The following is a 25,281-nucleotide window of genomic DNA, read 5'->3' on the forward strand; positions in this document are numbered from 1 at the left end:
CCACGAAGTGCTTTTGGCATCGGGCACCTCCAGTCTTCCCTGCAGTGTGGACGAGGGCTTTAGAAAGTAAACCAAAATGAAAGCCCAAGTGGGACTTTGTTGTTGTGTTGGTTTAGTTGTGTTCTCACAACTAAAAGGCTAAAAATATGCATAGCAGTAAAGCAGTGAAAACTAGCAACCATCTATTTGTATCTGGAGAGGAATTAGGGCTCTTATGGTTGCTCCAGACGGGCTCCCTACATAAACTGGGGAGATAATTTCACTTGGAGCTTCTTGCATCAAAGCTCTGACCATCTGGCTGAACATGAACATACCTTTTAGCAAGATGTCTCCTGTTGGCTGGGTGCCTTCAGGGCCACCTCCCTGCAACAGGCACTATTTCAGTGCTTAATTACACTTGCTTTAAAAAAGGACAACTTATTTTTAGTGTGTCTCTTTCCAATATCAGCTTCTGGCCACTGAATATTCTACTGGCTGCAGACATGGAGGAATTGGTGGGTTGAAATCAACCTGTGAACTGCTCATGCCATTGAGGATGGCCTTAGCGTGACTCTAACTTGTCTTAGACTTGAAAAAAGTCATTTGGGTGGGAACAAACAAATGAAAGAGAACAAGAATAACTGATAGTTCAGGGTTTAACCTCATTTTCTCCTTTTGGCACTGGCTGGCACACGCAGTTCTTTGGCTCCCCCACTTTTTTACTATCAGGAGTTGAAACTAATGATTGTTATTCTGGCAAGAAAATGAAGATTTTGTAATACACTAAACATTTGGCTTAAATTAAAAGTATTATCTTTAGAACTCTTTCTTGCAACTGCCAAAGAGTATCAGGTTGTCTTTTGATTCAACAAGGCTGAAGAATGCCATATGAAATGGCTGATTATGGCTTTCAACTTCTCCACAGCCACAGTTTCTCTCGTCAGTAGTTCTTACCTGTAGAAGCCCAATCTTGGTCACAACAGACCACTCAGAGTGAGAGATTTCTGCCTGGGAGACTTGCAGGGGTGAACTCTTGCTTTTAAACTCACCTGCCCTTCCTTTGCACATGGACTTCACTGCATAAACCCATTTAGACCACGACAACAGCTTGCTCAGCCTGGCCTGAAAAGATCAGGCTCTTATTGATAGCTCTGAGCACAGTGTTATTGCTAAAGAAAGCTCTTGTGTTCCCCCAGTGTCAGATACACACGGATCTGCATAACTACTGTAATAACAGCAATATGAATAGTAATGATACTGGGGTGGGAACTGGGACTAGTCTCCAGTGCTCATACTCTCCTGGGCAACTGTCTCCAGGACCTCTCACTGAACAGGTCTTTGAGAACCTGGCTTAAGAGATCATTTAGAGGGAAAAATGGTGCGTTTTTTCCCCAAACCCGCCAATAAATAAAGACTTGAGTGCAGGATTTCATGGTACAGGGGTTCAGGTTAGGTGTGGGCTTTTGATGAACTTCGGAGGGGAAAGAAATTGCAAACCCTGGTGATGGTCAGTGCTGAGGATTGCAACCAGCCCAGTGCCCAAGGCTGAGGAGAGCACGGCTGTGATCTTGCACCCTTGCTATGGCAGAACTAGCTGATAGGTTTGGTTTAGTAGAGGCAATATTTGACTTCTCTGTCCCCCGCTGACCATGTGCGCCCTTTCATGTATTAGCATCACGTGCTGGCTGGAGCGCCTGCCCCTCTGCTATCACTCCTGTGCATACACCCCTCATCTCCCAGCACCCACTGACTCCCAGCATCTGTGCCACTTGCTTGGCCTCTTTTCCTTTATGCTGCTCCCCTCCACAGTCGTGTGACTGCTATTGTGTGGTCCCTGCCACACAAAAGCTAGCCTGACCTAATTTAAATCAGTGCTGTTGAAGCCGTTCTTGTTTTATCTCCCAGCACAAGGGCTGTGCTCCCCATTTCAGAGGGAGCAGAAATGAATGGCTAATTGGGGGGGTATTGTGCAAGGCAGCGTTGTCTCCCAGCCCTGATTGTCAGCTCTCCTGCTCGGCAGTGCTCCGAGCTCCGCTCTCCTGGAACAGCCATGTAGGCTGCTTCGGGAGCAGAGGGAGGGAAAGGGGAGATGGGACTCCACAGCCATCGCAGCGTGTCAGGCAAACAAAGCCCAGCATGGCCGCCTCCAGCGCGCTGCTGAAAGGACTGGCAGGGGGAGGGTTCCCTGCTTCAGAAAGGGCAGATAATAGTAGAGAAGATCCATCTTCCACCTCCAAATAAGCCCCCTGCTTTCTTTTCCTTGGGGGTTTATGTGACAGTCCTTCCTAGCGCTCTAAAGACTGTCAGTGAGGAGGGGGGGTGAGGTGGGAAGAGCTCTCACAGCGAGCAGCACCGCAGGGGTTGTAAGTGGGATAGGTCAGGGGCTGGAGACTAAATGCTGCCAGTCTCTTTGTCCTGTAGGGCAAAGTTTGAGTGGCCACTATCAACGGATCTTCATAAGAAAAGCAAGAACATCCCCAGGAGGCATTTCAGCAAGATGCAGCCAGCACCCAGAGGGAGCTTTGTGACCTCAGAGTTGCCCATAGGAGGAGGATCTAGAGTCCGCAACCCATCCACACGGTATGTGCCAAGGCTACCAGAGCTGTCTTAATGACCAGACATATCTTAATGACCAGAATATCTTAACTCTGTAGGTTTGGGAGTTAACACTGGCAGCACAATGTGTTTCATCTAATTTCTGCCTCTGCCTCCCACAGGTACCTTCCAAGAGCTTCCTGCCTGGGGCTGTCTGATCTGCAGCTCTCCTTTCTCCATGGATCACCAGACTGAAAGGGGCCTGTGGAGGAAAACAAAACGAGAAGCCTTTGAGTCTTTCCATTGATGGTTTTGGGTCACTTACAGATCCACTTCCTCCTGCTCAAGGGAGAGGACTTTGCTCGCTGCTATCGATTAGGTTTGCCCCCAGCGCGCTCCCCTGACGCACAGTGCAAAGGTTGCTGCCAGAGTCCTCCCCTGCAGGCTCTGCCAGCTGCAGGCAAGAGGAGCCCAGCACAGGGTGTTCAACAGCAGCGTGAAGCAAACAAGTCCCAAGGCTGCAGGTTTGTCATGGACTTTAATGTCATGTTCTAATGTCATTGCAAGTCAGATCAGGATAAATTACTGGAGTTAAAGGACATGGTACAACCTCCTCTCGATCCCTTTTAGCCCCAAATGAACAGATCAGCTACAAAACTGTAAAATTAAAAGTAGATTTTGTTAAAAGTAAGTTTTATTGAAAGCGAGTTTTATTAAAAGCGAGGTTCTTTTCACTTCCATCTGGGTTTATGAGAAATTTCCCCTTTCTAAGCTCTCCTCTGCGGCCAGCAGAGCATTAAACACTTCAACAGACAAAACAAAGCAGGAAAAATGATTCTCATCTTACTGCCTGATTCCAAGGGCTGAGGTTTTACTCAAAAAAAAGTGACTGCCATGGGTGCGTTAAGATAAAGGAAGCGGGACTGACACATCCCTAGAACCATGTGGGATTGACCCAAAACCTCGGCGATGGCAAACTCACCGCAGGGTGATGCTGGCACCGTGTCGCCCTGCTCGGTCCTGTCCTCTTGCACAGCTCGCACCGCCTCGGGGGGACAGCGGTGACGAGAACAGACTCCGGCCCTTTGTGCTTTAGAGAAGCTTCGTTTGCAGAGAGGGAAAATTGGCCCCAGCGAAGGGAGCGCCCCGAGGCCGGTCCTCTCCCAGCCGGGGCTGCTCCTCTCCCGCCCGAGCAGCTCCGCGGGGAGCTCCGCTCCCTGTTGGCACTATTCTACCGACATCTGCTGGCAGCTGCCTCAGGAAGAGCTGTTCCTTCCAACGTGGCCCCAGCACCGGCACGTCCCGTCCTTCTTAACCCGCGTCCCGGCCTCCTTAACCGGGCCGGGGGGCTGAGGCCAGGCCCGGGTCTGCCGGTGGCCCCCGCGGCTCGGGGCAGGGTGCGGGGCCGGTTCGGGGTGAGCCCCTTCGGCTCCCCGTCAGCGCGAAGCGGCAAAGTCCCTTTTGGAGCCGGCCCCTTCTGAGGGGAGCGCCGCCGCCATGCAGCCCAGCGCAGCGCGGGAACGCGCCTCAGCCTCCTTCTGGGGCGGGTGGGCCTTTGGAAGCACTAATTAGTGCAATTAACACTAATTGCTTACAAACACCCCGCGTTTCTCAGAGGTTTGGGCAGGTTTTGTCTGAGGCTGCCATGAAGTGAGGGGGGTTCGGCCCCGCGGGCTCGCAGGAGGGCACGAACATCACCCGCCCTCCAGGACACACAATTACAGCGGGTTTCCGTAGTGTAGCGGTTATCACGTTCGCCTCACACGCGAAAGGTCCCCGGTTCGATCCCGGGCGGAAACACGAGTTTTTGTTTCGCTTTGTTTGCGGGTTGCTTTTTCTTTCTTTTCTTCCCTTTGTCTTTCTTTCTTTCTTTCCCCGCCGTCCCTCGGCGGTTCGTAGGGCCCGCGCGAGAGAAATAACGGCGCCATGTGCCACAGCACCGGTCAGCACCCCCGTCCCGCCGCGCCCCGGTGGCGAGCGCCGGGGCTGAGGTGCGTACCACGCAGCCGGGCGCGACGGGATGTGGCCCTTGGCGTGCAGGCGCGTTCTGAGCCCGCTTTGGAACCGGTGGAGAGGGGGGTAAAAAAAAAGCGACAATGAAAAACACACAACTTGCGTTGGCCGGGAATCGAACCCGGGTCAACTGCTTGGAAGGCAGCTATGCTAACCACTATACCACCAACGCCGGGTGAAAAGACCTTCCCCGTCCTCCCTCTGCAAGCTCACCTATTGGACCCAACCATCCTCCCGATGGGGGGGTGTGGCGTGGCGAGGGATGAGAATATCACCCCAATTTCCTCACGGCGTCAATAAATGATGAATCAAGGACCCACCTCTGCGGCTGCGCGGCGAAATAAGAGTCTCCTTGTGCTTTGTTTTACCCTCTGCCAGCCTCAATTCTCTCTTTACCCCCCTCACTAGGGAGAGTAGTTCCGTCTTCCCGCAATCATTCCCCCCCCACCTTTCAGTGGTTCCTCCCATCCCCCTCTCTCTAGCCCGAGTTGGTCCTTCCCTCGCTCCGCGCGCTCCCGCCATCCCGCCCTGCGCGCTCCCGACACTTCCGCCGCCGGGTGAAAGGTCCCGCTGTGGCAGGGCCGCCGCGCCCCCCCCTCCCCTTTCCCCTTACACCCGGTCCCCTCCGCTCCCCGGAGCCGGGACATGGAGCGGGACTGACGGAGCCGCCGCCGCCCCGCTCCTCCCGCCCGCCCTCAGCGGGAGGCCGCCGCGCCCCGCGGTGAGTGAGGAGCGCGCGGGGAGCCCGCCGGGACCGGCGGGGGGGGTGTGGGGTGTGAAGGGGGGGCTGTGGGGCAGGAGCGGCCCCATCCATGGGCCTCGTTCCCGCTCTCTGGGGCCGGGGGGTACCCCCGGGGCGGGGGGGGGTCGGTGTTTGCCCCTTCCCATGACTTGTCCCCCCCCGCCCCGGGTGTGGGGGGCGGCCGCACCGCGCCGTGAGAGGGGGGTGTTGGTGCTTCACCCCCTCACACCGTGCCCACAGCGAGGGGGTGAGCGCGGACTCCTTGCCCCGGGTGCGGGGTGCCCCCCGAGCAGCCTGTGCGGGTGAGGAGCTGCTGCTCCTCTGTCTCCACGGGCAAAGAGCCCTCCTCAGCAGCGGGGGGGGGACAGGGTGCTCTGTCACTCGTCTCCTGCTAAGGCACGGCCCGGTCTTGCCTCTGCAGCAAGGGCAGGAGGTGGACGTGGGCTGCTGGCGCCTTTGCCAAAGCTCATCCCTCTGTGGAGAAATCCCCGCTGCTTTATTGCACCCTCAGTTGCTTTTATTTGTGGAGAAAGAGGTCTTAAAAGCTCCCAGGGATGCGTTTGTAAGGGCTCCTCTAGGTGACCGTGTTGCTTTGGCTCTTCCTGAATGCACCAGCAGGCCCCTCGGGGTCTGCTGACAAATGGATATCATGATTCATGCGGGGTTCTGATCTTTTGTATCTGTTTTGTTCAGTTTCTTTTGCTCTGGGTTCAGCATCAGAGGACGTTATTGTTCCTTTTCTCGGTGAAACGTGTGAGCTGTGGCGGGCGGGATGAGGGTAAGATGTTCCTCTGAATCATTAAAAGCACACAATAACTGAGACTGGAAAGGACCTCAGGAAGTCTCTAGTCCCAACCCCCTGCTCAAAGCAGGGTCAGCTCTGAGATCAGACCAGGTTACTCAGCATTCCTGAGCATCGCTTCTCTTGCCCTTTGTGCTTGCATCGAAAATTGCCCTTAAATTACTGGATGCTGCTACTTCATTCCCTCTCTGTTCTCCTCTGCAGTTTCAGAGCTTCACTGCTGGGGCTTCTTTGTGATGTTTTGTCTCTCCTGATCCTCTGTGAGTGCAGTTTTGGTGGAGAAATGGCTGTTTGGTCAGAGCAGGGGCCTCGTCAAAAGGCAGTGGCGGATCTCGGGTGTGTCTGTGATTCAGAGCTCTCTTGAAGAGGAGACAAAGATCTTTGTACTTTAGTGTACTTGGGTAGAGAGGACGATAGTGATGGTAGTGCTTTCTTTTGCTCATGGAAAATGGGCTTGTGTGTGGAGCTGGGGTTCCTCTGTGGCACCAGCCTGAGGCAGAGGGAAGCAGCAGCCCGGCTTGGGAGACAAATGTGGGTTTTATGTCCCAGGTGGGACTGTGACGCTGTTGGTACTGGGGCTGCTGACCCTCTGGCTGGCTCCTTATGGTGTCCTTTGTTTGACTCCTGCCTGTAAGTGTATGGACCAAAGCTCTGCTTTCTCAATTCTTTGTACTTGATAATCCTGAGAATTTCAGGATTTGGGGAGGGGAACGAAAGGAAGGTTCGGTACTGAGGATGCTCGGGTTTTAAGAAGTATTTTTTTAGGCAAGAAAGAGGCAGGCTGCAGGGTTCACCACGTCCCATTGTTCAGGTGAAGAAGTCTCTCAGCTCTCTGTGAGCCATTAATACCCAGCACGTGCTGGCAGAGCAGATCTGGACTCTGAAGTGCAAACCAAGGGGTTGGTTTGCGCTTCCCTGCTCGGTTGGAAATGTGACCTGGGGAGGATGCTTCCTACAGCTGTGCTCCTATGACAAGAGAAACTGCAGCTAAATGAAATCTGCTTTCTTTTTTTTTCCCTCTTCCTTCCCAGTTTCCTGTCCTGCCCAGCTTGCTGAGTAGTTAATGCAGAAGATAAAGAGGGTTCGTCTGGAAAACGAGACTGCAGGAAGTTGGAGGAGGTATGTGTCCTGGTTCCTCCCAGGGCCTTTATTGACCTTTAGGGTTGTGTGGGGCAGAGCAGTAATCACCTCTTGGAGTGAAGGAGGGTTCTGAAAAATCCCAAGTATCTCGTTCTTCCCTGGGAGCTCTGGGGCAGGATCTGTGGGTCAGGAAGTGACTCAGGAAGACAACTTGTTTCACTGACTTCCAATTCCTGTGCTGCTGTCCCACCTGTACTTGTTGTCTTCAGACTCCCCCTGAAGGAGGGCTTGGTGGATGTACTCCTGATCCATCTAATCTGGCCAGGCAGAGCAGAAAAGGCATTAAAAAGACCTCCAAGGGATAGCTGGGTGCTTTTGGGAATGGGGTTAGCAGCGCTTCTGCAACAGCACTGAATCATCCCAGTCAGTGCCTTGGCGTGAGGACTGTAAAGGGCTGTGTTTTCTCCAGCCAGGTGTGGATCTCAGATGTGCTATATTGATGTCAAAGTGTCAAGACCATCTAAGAGGAAGATGGTTAAAATTGGTGTCTTAATCCCACTTACCTTTGAATTATTTAATCCCCAAACTTCCTCTGCAATGTCAGTTAGATAAGTTCCTCCTTATACTTGTTTACTTAGGTATATAGTGTATATAGTGCAACACTACCAAATACTTCTGTGTTTTGTCCAAGAGATGGCTGTAGTGATGGATGGAGCAATTGGATTTTCTTTTTACTCTCTATTGCGTCAGGACTGAAGTTTGTGAGACTCCCCCACACGGGTGTGATGGCGGCATTTCCCAATGCTTTCATGTCGTTTTGTGGGATCCCACTTATTCCACTCTGTTGTAGTGTCAAAATCACCAGGATGAGAACAGTACCAAGCTAAAAGTGCTGTTCCCTTGCCTAGTGAATCATAAACCCATGGCACTAGAGTTTGGAAGGGGCTGCAGCCTCCAGTTCATTGTGGGGCAGTAACCACTATTACATCTGTGGACTTCTTAAGCCTTTAAAGGTGCAACTTTCCCCTGTGAGGAGTCAAGCTGGCTGAGTAAGATGGTTTCACCACCTGAGTGAGTGTAACCCATGGGTCAGGCACCTCAAGGCAAAGGCAGATCATTTGAATTGACTGACTTGACTTGCAGTGGGGGTGGGTTGAGAGAATTGTACCCGGTTCCTGGGGGTTTGTGGGCTTCCTGTCATGTGTTTCTGACAGGCAACACTTCTGCCTTCAGCTGTGATTGGAGTTGCTGTCATGGAGACCCTGCCTATAGGCAGCAGAGGCCACAGCCACACTCACAGCCCTAGAACATCCCGTCACGTTCTCTTTTGTGGTTTTATTTGGGCTTCCTGCCTGGCTTTGATTGGGAAGTGCTCTTCTCTGTTCATTGTCAGGATGTGGATTTGCTGCTGGGCAGTAGGTACAGGGAGTACCTAGAGCTTTAATTCAGGAGCTTGTTCTTGTGCTGTTCATCATGCATTTTGTACAATTTAGGGACTCAGCAGTTTGAAGACGTGGGTTTAGTTCCAGCCCTTGTACCATGTGCCTGTAGTTTAAGGAAGTCCAGATGTGCTTTGGTTTAGGTTTGCTTGTCTCCTGCCATAGTTGCATAAGATGTCAAACTAGGTGAGGGCTTCCTTTTAGAGAGTTTGGTAGAAGGTAGAGATTTGGGTCTGCTGAGGACGAGGCCCTTTTTTGGTGTAATCTCAGGCACTGGTTTGCCATCTTGATGTTGTGTCAAAGGTAACAATTCTGTCCCCGTGCAGCAAACTTCTGCAGCCTGATTTCTGCAGGAAACTGAACTTGTCCTGAAATTCTTTGCAGCATTCTTCCAGGTATCTCCAAAAGAACTAAAATGTCCTTGTGGAAGGAAATGCAGCTTCCCAAATGGGCTGGCAAAAACTGGTTTCCCTAGTCCTAGGCTCACTCCTGCTTTGCAATAGATGACATCACTGACCTTGGGCAAGTCTGTTGGCCCACCTCTCCTCAAATTAACATGTGCTGTAGTTGTTGTGGAGGCGGTTTCTGGGAGACTCTCATTCAATAAGTACCAGCTTGGAAATGTGTGAGGAATGCCTGCCACATTTTCCAGGATACGGCCAGGGTCTGTTGCTGCTCTCTTCTTCCTGTTGGTTTCTTCCTGTTTTACCATCTCCCCTGCTTCAGTCCTGGCTGCAAGGGCTCTTCAGGTAAGCAAAGAGCTTAAGTGGGCTTAAACCTCTCTCTTAGTGTTGAGCAGGCTTTCCTTTAGGACAGGAAAGGGACTTCGCTTCTGTGGTCTTCCAGAGCAGAAGTTTATGTGCCTTTACAATAGGTCATAGCTTTGACTTATCCATCCAAATTCCTGGGGTGGTTTTCCTTTGAGTCAAGCCGGTTGTTTTCTGCACCAGAATCTGCTGCTTGTACTTCCTTTAACAGCTTATTTCTAGAATTAGTCCTGGGAGAGTGAGTTTTTTGAGGTTAATATCTTCAGTTACAGCACTTGATATGGGATGGGAGATGGACTTTTCCCTTCGATACATCAGTGTATGTTTAAAATACAATCTTTGAGTGCAGAGAATCCGAGGAGCTGTAGTTTAAGCAGTGCCTGTTCTCCTAAGCTTGTTGCATGCTTAGAGCTTTCTTTGCTTGATTTTTAAGGCTTAATTCTCTCCCTCAACTCCTCCCTCAGTTTTTTATCCAGTTCTGAAGGGGAAGAGAAGATGACTGCAGTGGACACGCTATCAGACAGCTCTGAAGTGGTCGAGATGGAGGATGTGCCTTCCCAATTCCAGGTGCAAAAGCATTCTTGGGATGGGCTGCGTGACATTATTCACAGCAGCAGGAAGTATTCGGGCATGATAGTGAACAAAGCTCCCCATGATTTCCAGTTTGTCCGGAAAACAGAAGAGTCCAGCCCGCACTCTCATCGCCTCTATTACCTGGGTAAGCCAGTGTGAATGTCTGACAGGAGAGCTTCCAGCCAAAACAGGCCAGGAAAAGGCTGGGAAGTCTCTCTGTGTATGAGATGGGGGAACTGAATTAAGTAGCATTGCTCTGGGTTTGCACACTCAGTATATAGCAAAGCCTGGAACTGGGTAGAGGCCTCTGCAGCCTCAGAGAAGTGCTTTAACCAAGGCCCTCTGCTTAGTGACAAGGGGAGGTGTTGGCTGCCTCATGCCAGAGGTGTCAATGCAGTGTCCTTTGGCAACCCAAGTCAGGCCAGGCGTTGGAGCTGCTCCTCAAACTCAGGACTATCTTGTGCCTCTGTAGCTTAGGAGAAATGGGATTTACTTGCTTGATCAACCAGACCGACTTTCCAAGGAATTTGCTGTCAGTAATGACTCTGTGTTGCAAGTTTTAGGTATGAATGGCAGGGTGGTGGTGTCTCCCTGCTTTATTAAGTACTGTGTAGGTAGAATGCTTTTAAGAGCAGGGGATTAAAAAAAAAAAAGAGATTAGGTGGGAATGAACTGTTAATGGTATTCACAGGGAAATATCCTCTTCCTTACAGCAGGATTGAAAGGCAGCAGAGTGCTGTGCTGTCCAGGTCCCTCATTAGTTGGAGCCACAATGTAATTAGTGACAGAGTGGTTGGATTTTAGTAACTGGATAATTCTGTGGTTGGTAGCATGGGAAGCTTTATAGACTATAAAGAGTTTTTTATGCTCTGGGGCATGAGCTGATCCTTACTGGGCCAGTAAAGAAATTGCCTGATGTGCAACTCCACACAGCGACTGTTTCCTGAAGTGACCCTGCTTTTCTTTCTTCTGTTTGGAGTTGTTGAGTGGAGGTCACTGTAGGACACAGGGTGCTGGGGTTGAGGGGCTGATTTGTTTTGTCATTAAGCAGCTCCTGTGTGCCACTGACTTGATTTGTTATAGTTCCTCATATATTCTTATGACACAAGTGCTACTATAAAGGGCAGCGTCCAGAGTTAGCATATTTTTCTTGTCGAGTCTGAACAGTGAGATTTGATTTAAAGCTGAATGTATTTCAAGGCCAGGTTGACTTTGATACAGTTTTTGATCTAGATGACTAAAGAACTAAGTATCTAAGTGGCTTATTTAAAGATATTTTAAAGTTCTGTTGTATGAAATAGCAGGCAGACCAGCTCCTCCTGGTTGGGGTTCAGCACGGGTGTGACTGTTACAGGAGCCAGAACCAAGACTGAAGACACACGAGTGTCTTTTCAGTGTTCTATTAGGGAGATAACAGGGCATAGAGCAATGATCCATCATTTAAGATCAGTATCTGCCAGGTAGTACCAGGGTACCTCTTCTCAGGCGTTCCTAATAGAGGGTAAACCCTGATTCTTTCACCATAAAGAGCATCTATTTGAGCTGAATACTCGTTGCTATTAAATCCTCAGACCCCATTTCAGCACTTCATGAGGGTTTAACATCAGAGTGCTATTCCTGTCCCAACGTTAAACAACATTGTCAGGTTTTTACATGAACACTGTTAGTGACTGCATGCCAAGGAGGAGGATGAAGGCTCCCAAAGAACTTTACTGTAGGGATTGGATACAATTCCTCACTTTTGAGGAGGAAGGCACTATTTTTCTTGTGAATGCTGATGGACTGTAGTCACCCTGAGGTCATTGTAGAAAGTACTAATAGAAGGAGAGAGGAGGTCCAGAGCACGCTCACACGAGTGTCAGTTGGGTGTATATATAGTCATTTGTTCCTATCTGCATTTTTTTCCTGTTTGGACATCTTAAATCATTCCTGGGCTGTCCCCATAGGATTCTATGTTGTATCATGGCAGATGCTGCTTATGTTAAACACCACATGCTCAGCACTTTGGTGGTTCTGTGTCTCTGAGGATTACATGCTCACATATTGCTTTGCTTCCTGAGTCCTTATTAATATTTCAGGTTTAATTTGCAGTAACTGTAGTGCTGGGTTAACGGGCTCCAAAATCTTTCTGTTCTGCCCAGAATCTGTGCAGAGTAGACAATATCAGGGCACATTTCCCCGTGCAACATTCTGATCTAGGCACTAGTCTCTACAGCAGATGTAGAGGGCAAGTTCATGGTCTTTGATTTTGTTGGAGCTGCCAAAATCGTGTGTGAGGGTGTTTTATTTTTCATGGTTGTTTTGGAAGTTGGAGGGTGGCCAGTAGCTTGTTTGAGAACCACAGTCAAAGGTTTATGTAAAATGACAAAGTCTCTCAAAGACTGTATGAAATCGTCGTGTACTGTCTCACATGGGAATGGGCTCTCTGGAGCTTCCCAGCTTTTTCCTTCCCCTCTTGCAGGCTCCTGCCTTGGCCTCGGTGAGGTTCCTGTAGCAAATTTCTGGCTGAGCGATGTGGGGAGTAATGTTGAGTCACCGCCCAGGGAGTGCCTTTCTTAGAGGGGATCTGGGGCATGGCCTGAGCAGTCCACAGGGAGCAAGGTTGGCCAGAAGCACTTGTGCAGAGCTTGGCTAGTGTTACATCTGCACAGGGAGATTTCTAAGTAATGAATACCTAAAGAATTTAGAGATTATTCTGTGATTGAACTGAGAGCTGCTGGTAAAAGCCTCGGGACAGCCCCAAGCCCTCTATTAAAAGACTTTGCTTTTCAATTTACTCTTGGTTCTCTTTGTCCCGGCTAACTAATCTTAAGTAGGATGATGCTTTTGTCCTCCTAACAGGAATGCCATATGGTAGCCGAGAGAATTCCCTTCTTTATTCAGAGATTCCCAAAAAGGTACGGAAGGAGGCTTTGCTTCTCTTGTCATGGAAACAGATGCTGGATCACTTTCAGGTAAGCTGAAGTGTGAAGAGCTTGGGCTGACAGTGCTTGGGGAAACGGGGTGATGTTGTGGGCTGGGGTGGTGGGTACTGCTCTGCTGAGCAGTAGGGATCGTAACGTGGCAGGGTGTAAGACATGGAGAACAGTAGTGGTGGGAATGTTGTATCAAGAATTGCTTTGCTTCCCCATACAAGATAGTCACTTGTGCAGTGAAGCAGCAGTGAAAGAGCAGTTGATGTGGCAAGCAAAGGGCTGACCTAGCAGAGAGGGCTCTGTAGAGCAGCATGTAGCCTGCCCCAGATTACAAGCTATCAGCACAGTGCACCTTTCTTCTGGGTATCTTGGCTGGGCTCTTGCTGTGCTCCTTGCTGTGCTCAGGGGAATGCCTGCCTGTCAGCTCTCCTGCTTTTAAGGAAGTTGAGAAAGTTGAATTTAAACTGCTGCCTCTGCCCTACGCTCTATTGTGAGCAAACCAGAAAGGGGGTGAATTTTCCCCTCCCTGATACCAGTATCTTAATGCCCTGTGTCACTAACAGCATTGATGAAGAAGAGAGGGGAGGGTGTTGGTCTTTCTTCCCTACTAAAAAGGTTCCTGGTAGAAAAGCTTGTAGCTGTCTTGATCCCATGTGGATCACTAGTGCTCCTCAGGGTAATTCAAGATCCCCGGAAGAGCTTTTGTTTGCAGTGTCTGACATGGAAACTGTTTGTGAAGGCTGGAGATAATATCATTAAGCTAATTGTTACACCTGATTTGCATAAGCAGAGCAAGTGCAGCTCTCCTCAGTTCATGCTGAAGTGCCAAGTGCAGAAGGGACACATTCACAATTGCCCTCTCCTGTATTTGAGGCATTTGGTGGGTTTAGTCCTCCTGGAGCACACCTAGAACCTCGAGTGCAGTACTCATGGCCTGTGTGGTCAGACTGCTGCCTAGTTTGGGTTGGCATGTTGTATTTTGGGCACTCACAGAGTAGCTGGTGCCAGCCTTGGAGCATCCCTGGTCTGTGAATGTTTCTCTCCTTGCAGATTCTTTGAGATTTTCCTTTCCTTCAATACCAGGCAACCCCTCATCATGGGATGTATTCTAGAGAAGAGGAACTCTTGAGGGAACGCAAGCGACTCGGTGTCTTTGGTATAACATCTTATGATTTCCACAGTGAGAGTGGCCTATTCCTCTTCCAGGCCAGCAACAGCCTCTTTCATTGTCGAGATGGGGGCAAGAATGGTTTCATGGTGAGTCTGATAGTGATTTTTGTGAATATCACCTGAAATAGACTTAATGGGTATGGTTGGAGATGGCTGCACATCTGCATCTGTTTGGTGATGGTCATTTCTCTTGTCAGGGCTCTGTTTGCCATCGTTTCGTGTGCTGCATTGTATCTGTGGTTTAGGCCTTTTAAACATGAACATGGAAGCTGGTTTGGTACAGAGCTCTTTGTGTGTCTGTTGCTGTAGGTGTCTCCAATGAAGCCTCTCGAGATCAAGACTCAGTGCACAGGGCCACGAATGGATCCCAAAATCTGCCCTGCTGACCCTGCCTTCTTCTCATTCATCAATAACAACGACCTGTGGGTAGCAAATATTGAGACAGGAGAGGAGAAGCGAATGACATACTGCCATAAAGGTAACTGGTGCTTCTTGCCAGGTTGGGAAGAAGATTCTTTCTGACAGATTTGGGCTGGAAGGGCTCATGTCTTCGTGGCTTATTTCTTACACGTACATTCTTCTTTTGGATCAGCTTTTTCCAAGGAGATGTAAATGCAGTCTCATCTTTGTTCCTCTCCAGGCTTATCCAATGTTCTCGATGACCCCAAGTCTGCTGGTGTAGCCACTTTTGTCATTCAGGAGGAGTTTGATCGGTTCACGGGCTACTGGTGGTGTCCCACAGCTTCCACAGAAGGTCAGTCACTGTTCTGCTTATCAAAGTCTGACACTACCTGCTGCCAGCCCCTGCTGTGAATGATATTTTGAGCAAGGTTTATCCTTTGGCCTGCGTTTGGTCTGGTTCTGGGGAGGCCACCTGAAGGAACAGAACACTGAGAGGTTAGAATTGTGCTCCGAGGGGTGTTTGCAGGTGGTCTCCAGGAGCTGTGGCTGTGCAGGAGATGTACCCTCTGCACCAGAGTACTGCTGCAGTGCTGCAGGCAAGCCAGAAGCAGCTGGAAAACTCTGTAGCAAACATGATGCTGTCTGTCCTAGGTTCAGAGGATTTAAAAACACTGCGGATCCTGTATGAGGAAGTGGATGAGTCAGAGGTGGAGATAATTCATGTTCCTTCACCTGCCTTGGAGGAGAGAAAAACAGACTCGTATCGGTACCCCAGGACAGGTAAGTGAAGTACCGTGGGGCTTCTAATGCAGCTCTTGGCTCCTGCTGGCAGCAGCGGTGGAATTTGTGCTCTAAACTTTGCATGATTAATCTGGGTACTTACTAGAATGTAGAAGCTGTGAATGTTGAGGTCTAATTGAGTCTCTGAGCCCAGAATCTACTGCAGGAAAGGAATGGGATTTCAAGTTGAGCTTAAATGAAAGGATTGCTGAGAAAATGGAATCTATCTGGTGGCGTATCGTGGAATACGTTTTGAATCCCGTCTTTCCTTTCCCTCCTGAGGACATACAGCAATTAGACAAGGCCAAAGCAAACTTTTCCCATGCCCAGAATGACTCTGGTGATTACAGTGGGGTTTGCTCGCATACATAATCTGATATTTGTACATTCACACACAGCCATTTCAGTAGGAGCAGGGTTTTTCTTCTCTAGAAACTGGACTGTGTATAACCATGGAGTGTTCAAGTTGGTCATTTTGGTATTCCTTCCCTCCTCTGCAGGCAGCAAAAACCCCAAGATTACATTAAAACTGGCAGAATTTAAAACAGACAGCAAGGGGAAGGTGAGTGCTAACAACTTGGAATGGGATATTGCATAGGAGGGTTGACAGCTTCCGAAGCTCCCTAGAGTGAAGAGAAGGTCACTAAGAAACCCGAGATAGTGTTAGTGTTTGTTTTCACCCTCTTGTAACCCCTGGTTCTCTAATGTGTTTATCCAAGAAACAGAAAAACTTGGAGATGCTGGGAAGGATTGTTCTGGTGGAGCAGCAGCTGGGAGAGGGGATGGAGGCGAGAAGTAGGGCTCGCCCGGGGTATAGCACACTGTCAACAGCAGAGCAGGAGGGTTGAAGCCCAATCTAATGCTGGGCTTCAGTCCCTGGCTGTAGCCTTTTCTGTGGCTGAATGCCAAAAGCATTTTGCTTTGAAGCTTGTTTTTCCCTTCCCTTCCTGCCGTTTGCAGAAGGGCTTTTGCTTCTCTTGGCCTGCCCCTTTGCTGATGCCAACAGTTAAACTTCCTTGTTCTCCCGTTTCACTGAGCTTCCATAGGAGGAGGTGAGGAGGTCTGGTAGCACTCTGATTTGATATTGGACCTTCCTTTTGCTGCAGATCGTGTGTGCTCAGGACAAGGAGCTGGTGCAACCATTTGCTGCGTTGTTTCCCACTGTGGAGTACATTGCCCGTGCCGGATGGACCCGAGATGGCAAATAGTACATGAGTTTTTCTTCCAAATCAATGCTCCCAAGGGCTGAACTATTGCAGGCCCTCAATATGCTCTGTATTGTGGTCAAAACCTGGGTTTAAAGCCCTGAGTGCCAGAAATGGCACATGAGTTTGGCTTCTTCACTGTTAAAACATCCTAAAAGTGGCAATTAATCCAGTGTAGAGCAGAGTGACAAGCTGTGAGGTTTAAGTCACAACCGCAAATTTAAATGACATTGATGTGTTAAGCAGGCAGATCTAGGGAATTCCTTTGAGTTGAAGCTATTGAGCACAAGTGCAGTCTGCTTCCTGCTGCAAATGAAAATGTGCTGAAGCAGTTTTAGCATTCTTCATTGGCCCAGTTTGTGATCGATGCCAAATGTGCCGGGGGAAGGTGGGCAGTCTGCATGGTGCTTAGTCCTTCGTGCAGTGTGTCCGAGGGGAAGGGTTGCTCTGTAACGGGTGTGCTCCCATAGCTTGCTAGTGCTCCAAACCAGGCAGCCCTGCCTGAAGAGTTACACAACTCACACCAACCTGATGGGTTTGAGGTTTTAAAGCTCTTAATTTTTCCCCTCAAAAGCTTGCTTGAGTGTTAACTGGTTTCTGTGCAGATCAAGTTAAGGTGATTGCACTGTCTTTGAAGACTCTGTTCTGTAACTCATTAATTTTCTGCTCTGGAAGCGAAATTCGGAGAGCTTTACAGAAGGTAATCCCATAGGTGATCTTCTGTTCTGCACCACAGCTTATCTAAATGTGCTGAATATATCAGTCCGTGAAATCCACAGTCACTGAGATGCTAGGGGAGAACTGGCTCTTTTGAAAGTCTGTCTTAATGATGAAACTTCCCTTGATGCACTTCCAGGCCTTGGGGTGGCCGCACTATGCAGCGGTGGCTTGCCATCTGTCATGTTGAGAGGCCTGCAGTGCAGCACCGCTTCCAATGACTCTCCTTGGAGAGGAACAAGGCTGAGACTGAAGCGACTCCTTCACTTGGCAGTTGTCTTAGGTCTGTGCCTTTCCCTGCTAGTGCAGTGTGCGCTCAGGAAGCAAATGGATCGCTTTTAGAGCGATCGCTTCAGCTCGGCAGGAGCTTGCTAGAAAACAAACAGTGCTTCCTGATGGAGGGGCTGTCCAAGGAAGAGTTATGTTCTGGAGACAGGGTTCTGTTAACAGTGCTCCCTTGGAATAGACACTCTGGCAAACCTGTCAGACATCTCGTCTGAACGATACCCCAGCGAAATACCAGAGCTGTCTGGCAAGACGTGTGTGTTGGCAAAGCTGCCAGCGGAGTCGAAAGCAGCAATGATGAGAAAAGCTTTGCATTGAGATGCCTGAATCCTTTCTGCCAGCGGGGGGAAAGGGTTGCATGTTCTGAGTGTTAGAAAGGGACAGCTACGTTGTGGTACTGACATTCACCTCTAACTTCTTTCCCCAGTGCTTGGGCTATGTTCCTAGACAGACCTCAGCAGCGGCTGCAGCTAATCCTTTTACCTCCAGCCCTCTTTATTCCAGTCCCAGAAAATGAGGAACAGCGTGCTGAATTTGCCAAAACTGTGCCAGAAAATGTCCAGCCATTTGTGATCTATGAAGAAACCACTGATGTGTGGATAAATGTAAGAGGCTCGGGGCTGGGAGGAGAACACAGGCTGCCTCTTCCTGCCACACAGTTAAGCATCGTGGTACCGGAGTGATAGAGGGGCCTGAAGTCCACACCAAGGTGTTGGAATAGCAACCACTTAGTGGGACTCTCATAGCTGAAATGTCCAGCTTGGAGGCAAGACTGGTGCTGGTTTTGGAGATAGCAGTGGAAAGCCCAGAGCATGTGGTTTTCCACGTGGGTCCAGAGTTTCTTTGTGGGAACAGGGAAGTAGGAAATGGCTTTTTTCCACTCATCTGGGATGTTTCTCCCCCCTTGCCTTTCCTTTGAAAGCTCGGTAGTTTAGCACTGCCTCCTTTGGCTTTGGCTCTGCTGTCTCAATACCAATCACTCACCAGTCTCTTGCCTTGCGGGACAGGTTCATGATATCTTCTATCCTTTCATCCAACCGGAGGGAGAGGAGGAGGAACTCTGCTTTATCCGAGCCAACGAGTGCAAAACAGGTTTCTGTCACCTGTACAGAGTCACAGCGGTTCTGAAGCAGGGCAGCTATGACTGGGTGCAGCCATACGTCCACAGCGAGGGTAAGAGCTGCACTTGGCTGGCATTTCAGCTTTGGCTGCTCCCTCTCTGGTTTGCTTGTGTTGCCTTTGGGGGAAGGCAGTGATAGATCCTGCTCTTATTTCTTCTAGATGATTTCAAATGTCCCATCAAAGAGGAGGTCGCGCTGACTGGTGGGGAATGGGAGGTGTTGGCGAGGCATGGATCGAAGGTAGTGGTTCTTTTTGTTCTCTCTTGCAGTGTTACAGCTCTGCATTGTCTGCCCACAGGCCTGGCCTATGCCCTCTGGTACGCCAGGGACCAGCTAAAACTAAGCTTCATTTTGTTTCTCTTTTTATGGCTGCCTTTGCTTTCCCCACAAGGGCTGTAGTCCGGTGCACATTGAACTCATTGCCTTTTTAATCAGCCTCCAGATTGCTCCTTAGGTAAATCCCATGAGTGAGTCAGGCCATAAAAAAAGGACATAAGTCTGAGGTTCAAGAGAGCAACAAAGAACTATTTTTATAGAGAAGCTTGGGATTGCTCCCTTTGCTGAAGCATTTTAACCCCAATGAGTACTTGTGAATTGGAAGGATGTCCTAGCGCCCAGTCTCCCTCAGCAGAGCCTTTAGGATCCCTCAGTAGAGCCTTTAGGAAGAAGGCAGCTGGGGAATAGAAAGCAATTTAGAATATGGAGAAACTGGATCTCTTCTTGCTTGCAGAACAGCCAGGAATGAATTGGTATTAATCTTGTAGAAACCGAGTTTTACTCCTGCTTCAGGAACTGAGTCTGCTCTTTAATGCTCCCGGGTGATTCCTGTCAAAATAAAGACCTTGTCTGATCATTGCCAATTAATCTGGATTTTCACTTTCTGCTTTTAAAAGGCCTCCAGCTCCATGTGTTTGGTATCTGCTGCTTTTCCTCAATCTGCAATTAACCTGCTGTCCCTCCCCATGTGGATTCTCACTGTACATGCTGTTGATTTTGGCCGCAGCTCTTTCCCTGCATGTCTTACGGCTAAAATTGTGTTAGCAGCAATTATTTGGATGCATTTGTTGCTCCACAGGGCTCTGCCTGCTTTTCCTGGCCAACTGAGTTGGAGAGGTTTTTTTCCCTTTGCTGTCCACAGTGGTCTTCAAACTGTGGGTTAGCCAGAAATAGCATTTGGACTTCAGCATTTGGAAACTGGAGGGTGGAAAACAGCTCAGTTAGTGTTGCTGGATCAATGCAGCATTCAAAAGCTGTAGACTCTATTCCTGGCTGGCCGGGGGGGGGTTAGAAGCAGCTTTATCTGGACATTAAAACCATATTTGAATTTGGCTTGAAGTTTGGTGTTGTTAGACCGATCCTTCCACAGCTGGGAATTCAGTATCATGAGTGCTGGAAAAAATACGCCTCTACCCTTATAATGCAGAGATACTTCAGCACAGAATCTTCCTGGTTTCACCTAGAACAGAGCCAGGTTTTATGCTGATTAGTGAGCAAATGCTTGGAGTGTGTTAAAAAAGCTGAGTGGCTGCTTTTTGTTACTTTGCTGGACTGTGCACAGTTCTCCATGAGTGCTGGGAATGTGTTCTCTAGCCTATCCCTCCAACAGGCATTGTGCATGGTCCCTAATGCCAGGAGCAGTCTGTCATGGTCTGTTTGTGTTTTAAGCTGACTCTGCCCGGGGACAGACTGTTTGAACTGGCAGAGCAGCAGTTAGTTGTCATCCTTTTCTCTTCTCCACATAGATCTGGGTCAATGAGAGCACGAGGCTGGTGTATTTCCAAGGCACAAAGGACACCCCGTTGGAGCACCACCTCTACGTCGTCAGCTATGAGTCTCCTGGCGAGATCGTGCGACTCACGACTCCAGGCTTCTCCCACAGCTGCTCAATGAGCCAGGTCTGTTGGTTCTTAGCCACAAGATGCCCTCATCTCCTGACTGACAGGGTTCCTAACTAGGAACGCTGATGAGTCGTGACCAGTAACAAGTCCTGAGGGCTTCTTTGACTTGGATGCTTGAGATGTGGGAGCTCTTGTCTGAGAACTCTGGAGGAGATGTGGGAAATGAAAGACCTTCTTCCCCTAACTCTCCTGTCTCCCATCTGCAGAACTTTGACATGTTCATCAGCCACTACAGCAGCGTGAGCACTCCGCCTTGTGTGCACGTCTACAAGCTCAGTGGCCCCGATGATGACCCGCTCCACAAGCAGCCCAAGTTTTGGGCTAGCATGATGGAGGCAGCCAGTAAGTCCTGGAGAACATGGGTTTATGTCTGTGATATTCATCCTCCTAGCAGTAGCCAAAGGTGATGGAGAGGGAAGTGGCCCAAGTGGCTTCACTCTAAGGGAAAATGAATTGTGTTATCGTGCAGGGAGATACCTCTAGTGGATAGTTCATCCAGGAAATGGTATATGGGCTTTCAAGATGTTGCTTTGAGCAAAAGCAGTGCTCCAGGGTGCAGGGTTTACACAGCTGTGGGTTTAGGTGTTGCTTTATTCATGATTTGTCTGAAGAGGGAGGGGGCAAGCATCTGGCTGCTTCATTCTAAGGCTGCAGGCTTTCAAGCTATAGATGCAGCTCACAGCAGCACCTGAACCTTTCCTGCAGATGTTTTCTCCACCTGACCCACCCCTGTTCTTAACCTTCCACATTTGCTGTTGGGGTAGAGAGAACACCCAGCTGCTGATGTTTTCTTGTGTGATCCCTTCCCTCTGCATGGCCTGTTGCCCTGTGCAGGCAGTTAGAGGCTGTGTGTTTCCCAGTGAGAGGCTTCTCTGAGAGGCATTGCTACGACTTGGTGTGGTTTGGTGTTGAAAGAGCCCTGACTAAGTCAAGTTTGAAGAGAAGGAGCTTGTTTGGGAGGCAGAGCTTGCTGCCACTTACTGCCCTGCTAGTGTCTGAACTTCCTTCTGCAGGTTGTCCCCCAGATTACATCCCACCTGAGATCTTCCACTTCCGCACTCGCTCCGATGTTGAGCTCTACGGAATGGTCTACAAACCTCATGATGTCCAGCCTGGGAAGAAGCATCCCACGGTGCTCTTTGTGTACGGAGGCCCTCAGGTAATAATCCACTGCTGGTGTCAGGGCAGAGCTCTGCGTAGCTTGGTTACGCACTAAGACTTACACTTGGTTAGCAATGAGCGCTGGACCTCTGCTCTGACCTCTGCTTCAAACCTCAGGTGGTTTTGCCAGCATTTAGGATGATTCGCATGGCTCTGGTGACTCCATCAGTGGCTGCTCTCCAGCTCAGGATCCGACCCAGTGGGACAGGCAGAGGAAAGTGCTGGAAGGCAGCTGCTCAGCTCTGCCTCTTTGCTTCCCTCCTCCTGCAGGTGCAGCTAGTGAATAACTCCTTCAAAGGAATCAAGTACTTGCGGCTGAACACACTGGCGTCCCTGGGCTACGCTGTGGTCGTGATTGATGGGAGGGGATCGTGCCAGCGAGGACTCAAATTTGAAGGGGCCCTGAAAAACCAAATGGTAACAAACCACTTGTGTTGGTGCCTCTGCTCCTTTGCTCTTCCTAAGGCTGCGCTTTGCCTGTGTGAGCGTCGCTCTTGTCTTTTCTGCCTTGAGCTTCTAGATGTAGAAAGCCACTAACTTGAGCTGCTTCTGTTGCCTTTTAGGGTCAGGTGGAGATAGAGGACCAGGTGGAAGGTTTACATTATGTAGCAGAGAAATACGGGTTCATCGACCTGAGTCGGGTGGCCATCCATGGCTGGTCGTACGGGGGGTTCCTCTCCCTCATGGGGCTTATCTGTAAACCCAATGTCTTCAAGGTGAGTCTGGACGTGGGGCTGTCAGCCCGGGACACTTGGTTCTCTCAGCTTCTGTCACTCTTGGCATCTGGAATTGGGTTTTTTGCTTGATGTTTCTGGCAGACAGATGAACATGTCCCTCAGTCCTGCCTGCCCGTAGCTCCTGGCAGCAGTCCTGCACTCTGCTTACAGCTTATACCTGTCTGAGGCTGGATGAGGCCGTTCCCTAGTGATTGCTAAGGGTGGATTTAGCCTAGCATCCAATGAGATAATTGATGTGCTATTCCTAATCCCCTTCCCAAGTCCCCAGCGGTGTTTCTGGATCATTCCACTTGGTCCTCCTTGAAAAGGGGAAGCCTTTAGTGCTGGTGTGCAGGAATTTGCCGCATTGTGACCATAAGAGGGAATAGCAGGAGGAGGAATCTGGGCTTTGTGTGGTTTGCTGAAGAAGCAGCCTGGCCTGAGTGACAGAACAGAGCAGAACCTGGGTTTCCTTCCTCTTCAGGAAAACAGGGAATGCTTGAACTCTTTAGCACTTGATAATTGAGGCTGTCTCCTGCCACCCATTTGTTTGACAGATTGCTATAGCAGGTGCTCCTGTCACAGTTTGGATGGCCTATGACACGGGCTACACTGAGCGGTACATGGATATCCCAGAAAACAACCAGCAAGGTTATGAGGCTGGCTCTGTGGCATTACACGTAGAAAAGCTTCCCAACGAGTGAGTACCACGGGCTTGAGTGATCTGCTCCGTACCTGCTCCCAGCTCCGGTCGCATCTCTGCTGAATCCTAAAAGAATGGATGGATTCTCATCCCAATGAATTTCAACTCCCGGTTGGGCGCTGCCTTCTGCAGCAAGCTGGGGCATTGCCCCTCCAGCCCCTGTGCCAGGGGTGGGTTGAGGACCATGTCTGGGGCCTTATTCTGCTGCCTGCCTGGCCATTGCTGTTTTGGCTTGCCAGCTGGCAGCTCTTTGCTTGGACCCTCTGCAGAGCTTTTTACGTGGCTTCACCTCCTCTCTCTGATCCCGTCCCCAGGCCAAATCGTTTGCTGATCCTCCATGGCTTTTTGGATGAGAATGTGCACTTTTTTCATACCAACTTCCTGGTATCACAGCTAATCCGGGCTGGAAAACCTTACCAGCTGCAGGTAGGAGGAACAAGAGTGAAGTGGGAAGGTCCCTTAGATCTGGAAAGAGAAAAAGGTTTCTGCTGTGTGTTCTGGGGGCGGGCGAAGGTGGAGGCAGATGCTTCCACATCTTGTTGCAGTGGAGATGCCAAGTTTGGCTCCAGGGGGTGGCCGGGAGGTGGCACTGTGGCTGTTTCATCGCTGGCACATGTGGCCTGTGTCTAAAAGCGTGTACAAACGGGGCTGCTGCCCCCAGGCCTGGAACTTGTCTTCTCTGTGGAACTCTTGCTGTCCGGGTTGGCTGGTGGCAGCAGAGGCGCCAGCCTGAGCGAGCAGAGCAGGGCACTGAGGGAGGCTGTGCTGCAGCCAGCCCTGGCACCTCTTTGTTCCCACCAGAGACGGGCTGGAGGGAAAAGGGCTGATGTGGGGCAGGGCTGTCCGTGCTGAACGAGCTGCTGCTGGCTAATGGCCCCTCTCTCTGCTTCTGCACAGATCTACCCCAACGAGAGACACAGTATTCGGTGCCCTGAGTCAGGGGAGCACTATGAAATCACGCTGCTGCACTTTCTACAAGAATACCTCTGAGAGCACAAGCCTCTGCAAGCTGGACACTGACAGCTCACCCTCCCCTGCCGTGCCCGCCGCCGCCTCCCTCGACAGCCAGCACCCAGAGCACACGTGGCCGAGTGCCCACCCGGGCTGGGTGTCCCCCCGCGCGAGGGGGGAGGCTGGAGGGCACCTTCCCTTTGGACAGTGCCACCTTCTCTCACTTCCCAAGCTGGAGGTCTGCCCCTGCTCGGCTGCTCATCCTGTTCCTCTCCTCCAGCCTGGCTGTTAATGCTTTTTTTGCTGCTACTCCCTCTCTCCTGGGAATCAATGGACAGTGGTCTGTCTCCCGAGGCTGAGGTTTGTGTCCATCTTTCTCTTCCCCCATCCTTTTCCCCCCTCCCACTGCACCTCTGCAGTCCCCATACTCTTTACCTGCAAGAACTCAGTGCCTGTGTTGGAAATGGAAGAGCTGAAGCAGCAAGCTGCCTTAAGCCAGGAGCGGGAGGGAAGAGAGAACTACCTGTGGTTAAGGCCCAGGGGAGCTGATCACTGCTGCTGTGTCCTGGCCCAGCGTGGAGCCCTGGGATGTGGAGGGAGCTCTACAGGAGCATGGCAACACTAGTCTTTTCTATTTTTCAGTTGAATTTTGCAGAGCAGATGGAGGAAGTGGCTGGGGTCGGTAACAGCGTCCTCCGATACCTTCCTCTAATGGCTGCTCACAAGCAGAGTTGTGCCAACAGGCAGCTGAAGCAGCTGGCTCCAACCACAGATCATCTCTGCGGAGATCACAGCAGCATTGGGGTTTTTTGCAACACAAGATGGATGATATTTATGCAAATCCCTCCTCCCCTCTGTTCTCTGTGCTGCCTCTTGGTCCCACCTTCTCCTTCCCCGACCCCCCCGCCCCGAGCTTTCAGATGTGCACTGAAATTGGCTGTGCTTCAGTTCTCTGCGGGTCAGTGACTGTTCCCCTTTGCCCAGCTCCTCAGCAAACGCTCTCTTCTGATTTCTATTTTACCTGCTCAACGGGAACTGCCGTTCTGGGGATGGGGGGATTGAGCAATCGCACCTCAGGGGAGCACGTCCACCCCTCAAGCCAAGGGTTCTGCCAGGGGGCAAAAGGATAAACACACAAAACCCACCCAAATGAACCACGTTGACTTGCCCTGGAGTATTTTAAGTGCGTATTATGAAAAGAAAATATTTTTATGGATTCTTATTCTTTTATAATTATGAGTGTAAGATGTAGCGACTCATTAAACTATTGCAAAGAGTCCTGCTGCCACTTTGGGCCTGCCTTTGGGGCGCAGGAGAGGGCTCGGGA

At 50.2% G+C, this 25,281-nt stretch overlaps 1 protein-coding gene, 2 long non-coding RNA genes and 2 other non-coding genes across 8 annotated transcripts in view; 3 read left to right on the forward strand and 2 right to left on the reverse strand.

Annotated features, from left to right (window-relative positions):
• Positions 1-4,201, reverse strand: part of LOC115618280 — a 28,284-nt gene extending 24,083 nt beyond the window's left edge. Inside the window, exons 1-2 of the long non-coding RNA XR_003994776.1 lie at positions 3,497-4,201; positions 2,701-2,776 (exon numbers count right to left, since the gene is read on the reverse strand). This is a non-coding gene — a long non-coding RNA (uncharacterized LOC115618280). The remainder of the gene's footprint in view (positions 1-2,700; positions 2,777-3,496) is intronic.
• On the forward strand, positions 1,755-3,205 carry LOC115618281. Its single transcript, XR_003994777.1, has 2 exons — positions 1,755-2,559; positions 2,697-3,205. It is a non-coding gene; the product is annotated as an uncharacterized LOC115618281 (long non-coding RNA).
• A 40-nt stretch (positions 4,202-4,241) lies between the features above and the next one.
• On the forward strand, positions 4,242-4,314 carry TRNAV-CAC. Its single transcript has one exon. It is a non-coding gene; the product is annotated as a tRNA-Val (tRNA).
• A 313-nt stretch (positions 4,315-4,627) lies between these two features.
• Positions 4,628-4,699, reverse strand: TRNAG-UCC. Its single transcript has one exon. It is a non-coding gene; the product is annotated as a tRNA-Gly (tRNA).
• A 385-nt stretch (positions 4,700-5,084) lies between these two features.
• Positions 5,085-25,231, forward strand: DPP9 (dipeptidyl peptidase 9). 4 transcript variants are annotated; one of them, XR_003994773.1, is made up of 22 exons: positions 5,085-5,248; positions 7,103-7,190; positions 9,822-10,075; positions 12,772-12,884; positions 13,929-14,102; positions 14,325-14,493; positions 14,656-14,769; positions 15,069-15,197; positions 15,698-15,759; positions 16,304-16,404; positions 17,832-18,009; positions 18,412-18,577; positions 18,686-18,765; positions 20,268-20,420; positions 20,630-20,765; positions 21,437-21,582; positions 21,855-22,001; positions 22,148-22,300; positions 22,858-23,000; positions 23,318-23,429; positions 23,901-24,314; positions 24,597-25,231. XR_003994773.1 is itself a non-coding variant. In XM_030509664.1 (22 exons), the coding sequence occupies exons 2-22, from the start codon at positions 7,135-7,137 to the stop codon at positions 23,991-23,993; spliced, it is 2,583 nt and encodes an 860-aa protein (XP_030365524.1). In that variant the 5' UTR covers positions 5,085-5,248; positions 7,103-7,134; the 3' UTR covers positions 23,994-25,231. The 4 variants fall into 4 exon arrangements, 3 of the variants coding, with proteins under 3 accessions (XP_030365524.1, XP_030365522.1, XP_030365523.1); XM_030509664.1 differs by having other exon boundaries at positions 9,822-9,924; positions 10,021-10,075; positions 23,901-25,231; XM_030509662.1 differs by having other exon boundaries at positions 23,901-25,231.
• The last annotated feature ends 50 nt before the right edge of the window (positions 25,232-25,281 follow it).

Source organism: Strigops habroptila, chromosome 20 (genome assembly GCF_004027225.2).
Source record: "Strigops habroptila isolate Jane chromosome 20, bStrHab1.2.pri, whole genome shotgun sequence".
Classification (NCBI taxonomy): Eukaryota; Metazoa; Chordata; class Aves; order Psittaciformes; family Psittacidae; genus Strigops; species Strigops habroptila.

Excerpts from the sequence above, each read along its gene's own strand:
- DPP9 (XM_030509662.1), top strand. The coding sequence starts at position 7,135 with ATGCAGAAGATAAAGAGGGTTCGTCTGGAAAACGAGACTGCAGGAAGT. Across the intron at positions 14,770-15,068 it reads TCCCACAGCTTCCACAGAAG|GTTCAGAGGATTTAAAAACA; the intron begins GTCAGTCACTGT and ends TGTCTGTCCTAG. Across the intron at positions 18,578-18,685 it reads GCCATACGTCCACAGCGAGG|ATGATTTCAAATGTCCCATC; the intron begins GTAAGAGCTGCA and ends TATTTCTTCTAG.